Below are 3,006 nucleotides of genomic sequence, written 5' to 3'. Positions count from 1 at the left end.
GGGGTGGGGGGGGGGGGGGGCGGTATTGAATCACATTAAAAACTCAAACACACGAAGAGGTCAAAGGTTATGTTTATTTTTTCACAGCAGACGTTCCTTCAGGACTTTCTGGTTTTCTCATGTTATAGTTTTTGTTTTATACTTTCAGTACAAACTTTAATTACTTTAACTACTTGTAGTAGAACATGTTTTTACATTTAAACCCTGGTTATATACAATATATATATATATACATATATATAATATATATATATATTGGAAAAATAACCAAACCATGGGAAAATAAGTAACACATTATATGAATTATATAAATATATTTTTTATTTATACATTTTTCTCTTCAAATATCGAGTACAGCAATAGAAACGAAAATTGTCCCAAAGTAAAAAAGTCCCGTCAACGTTTGGATAAAACAAAAAGTAACGAACTTGTGTAACGTTGGCGCCCTCCACAGGGCAATATGTGCAACTTCCAATTCGCACACCGGAAACCATGTGACTGGTCCTTTATACGCGTGTCCTGCTGTAGGAATGACTTCCCTTCCTTAGTGTTTACTTTTTATTTCAGTTTAAATATTTCATCCTATTGTTTTAAACATGTCCGGAAATCCAGAGCTGAAGATTAACCAAGAGTTCGCGCAAAAATACGAGAAATACCGACAGAAGGAAGAGCTCCAGAAGCGTAAGTGTCTGACCGATGCTAAGTGTCATGCTAACAGCACAACGTGGGGGCTCGCTGTAAAGTAGCTGCTTTTGTTTTTGTGCAGTGAAGGCTCGATTCGGAGAGCGAACTGTTGACAGTGGTTCTGGTTCTTCTGAGTCCAGCTCGGATGACAGTGAAGTGGTCAGAACCCACGCTTCTTCTCTTTACGATCTTTGTCCTCCGACACACAGTGTGCCTCCGAGTTAAACTTGTTCCCTGTGTTCGCCACCAGGAGCTCGACCCTGCGCTGGAAAGAGACTTTTACAGAACACTGTCCCTGCTGAAGAAGAAAGATCCCCGGATCTACGAGAAAGATGCCAGGTTCTACTCTGAAGGTACCAACACCGGTCTAAAACAGGACCACTAGAGGTCACTAGATCTCACCCCGAGTCTATATTCAACGTAAACCTTATGCTTTAAGGTGAGCCCTCCAGTGAGGAGAAACCCTCAACGTCCAAGAAACCAGTGAAACCCATGTACCTGAAGGACTACGAGCGTACAGTTATATTGGAACGGGAGGGGTAAGTGAAGGCATCGTTGTCACTGCTTAGGTTCTAACTGTTGACGCCTCCCGTCAGAGGACGATCACCGAGGAATGAACTTCACGTCACGTCTTCAGGAATAAGAAAGAAGTTGTTTTTTTAACTGAGGGACATTAAACACACCACATAACACATGAAGCTGCTGTAAACTGTATGTTACCACTCAACTAGCGTGCTAGCGTACATGTGCTAGCGTACACGTGTAGTTCACGCCTGACTGTGCTGTCGTTTTTATTTCATTTGGGAAGAAAATACGAAGATGACGAAGACAGTGATGATGAAGAGGCTGCGGAGCAGAGAGAGGTCGGTGATGTTTTACGCTCATGATAACCTGCAGTCCTTCATTCATGTCATGTGGATTAACCCCCTCGTCGTCGCCCTCTACAGAGGGCTGCGTCTCCCAGCTACATTCAGGAGCAGCAGCAGCTGAAAGAAAGGTAGGACGGAGGAAACCTGAGGCCTGAGGTCATCGACCTGAGGTCATCGACAGTCCACTGATGGAGGTCACATCTTCTGTCACAGCTTCAGGAAGTTCATCCAGGACAGTGAGGCCGAGGGTGAGGGCAGTGACCAGGAGGGGGGCTCCCAGCTGCTGACCAGGAGGATCAAAACACAGGAGGAGAAGGTGAGAGTCTGCTCCTCTTTTCTTTTTCTTTTTTTACCGTTAACGTTGTCGACGAGCGTTTCTTCAAAGATCTGCTGTGACTCGATGAGCGTTTCTTCAAAGATCTGCTGTGACTCCAGGACAGAGAGGAGGCCGACTACCTGGACTGGCTGAAAGGCCAGACTGACCTCCAGGCTCAGGGAGGGGTGACGGACATGGTAAGTCCTTGGACTTGGACTAAAAGCCAAGGTCAGAGGTCAGAGGTCAGGCGGTGACTTCATTATTCGCCCTGTGTTGTTGGTGTGACAGAAATATCTGAGGGACTTCTGGAACGACCCGCAGCTGGATGAGAAGGAACGTTTCCTGAGAGACTACGTCCTCAACAAGGGCTACCTGGATGAAGAGGCGGACGACCAGACACGGTACGGCACCTGCGGTCGTCCACGTCCACCTTCTTCCCTGCTCTCCGTGTGTTCGTTCAGCTGATTGAGAATCTAATTGTACGGGATGTATTCTGTATAATGGAATTGTATCATTTCTGATCCAGAATTCCAACCTACGCCGAGGTGGTGCAGGAAGATGTGGAGGACTCCGAGGGGGAGGGGGAGTCTTTCCTGGAACGGCAGCAGGACTTTGAGCGGAACTTCAACTTTCGCTTTGAGGAACCCGACGGGGAGCAGATCAAAACGTACCCTCGCAACATCGCCACGTCTGTGCGCTCCAAGGACGAGCGCAGAAGACGCAAAAGGGAGGAAGTGAAGGAGAGGAAGCAGAAGGTCTGACGTTCAGCTGAAGAACCTTGATGAGTTGAAGCCGTTTGGTAGCTGACTCCAGATGCTAATGCTAACGCTAACCTGTGTCTTTGACTGTTTCAGGAGAAAGAGCAGAAGCAGGAGCAGCTGAAGCAGCTGAAGAACCTGAAGCGCGGTGAGATCATGGAGAAGCTGAAGAAGCTCCAGGAGCTGACTGGAAACACGGAGCTGGCCTTCAGCCAGGCGGACCTGGACTCCGACTTTGACCCACAACAACACGAGCAGCTCATGAAGGTGGGGGCCTGGACCTGCATGGTGACACCACCTTCTCTCTGTGGAACACTTTGATGTTTCACTGACGTCGACAGTTTACAACAGAAACCTCACGTGTCTTTGTCCCCCCCAC

General features: G+C 47.6%; 1 protein-coding gene across 1 annotated transcript in view; it reads left to right on the top strand.

The window, feature by feature from the left end:
- Positions 1–484: 484 nt before the first annotated feature.
- Positions 485–3,006, top strand: part of kri1 (KRI1 homolog) — a 15,919-nt gene continuing 13,397 nt past the window's right edge. Inside the window, exons 1-11 of the mRNA XM_008330746.3 lie at positions 485–681; positions 767–843; positions 935–1,037; positions 1,124–1,223; positions 1,493–1,547; positions 1,632–1,681; positions 1,767–1,869; positions 1,989–2,066; positions 2,158–2,270; positions 2,396–2,624; positions 2,724–2,894. Of these exons, the coding sequence (XP_008328968.1) occupies positions 597–681; positions 767–843; positions 935–1,037; positions 1,124–1,223; positions 1,493–1,547; positions 1,632–1,681; positions 1,767–1,869; positions 1,989–2,066; positions 2,158–2,270; positions 2,396–2,624; positions 2,724–2,894 (1,164 nt within the window). The 5' untranslated portion in view covers positions 485–596. The remainder of the gene's footprint in view (positions 682–766; positions 844–934; positions 1,038–1,123; positions 1,224–1,492; positions 1,548–1,631; positions 1,682–1,766; positions 1,870–1,988; positions 2,067–2,157; positions 2,271–2,395; positions 2,625–2,723; positions 2,895–3,006) is intronic.

Source organism: Cynoglossus semilaevis, chromosome 17 (genome assembly GCF_000523025.1).
Source record: "Cynoglossus semilaevis isolate Cse_v1.0 chromosome 17, Cse_v1.0, whole genome shotgun sequence".
Classification (NCBI taxonomy): domain Eukaryota; kingdom Metazoa; phylum Chordata; class Actinopteri; order Pleuronectiformes; family Cynoglossidae; genus Cynoglossus; species Cynoglossus semilaevis.
The sequence above is the reverse complement of the archived record's forward strand: the minus strand, read 5'-3'. Positions and strand labels throughout refer to the sequence as shown.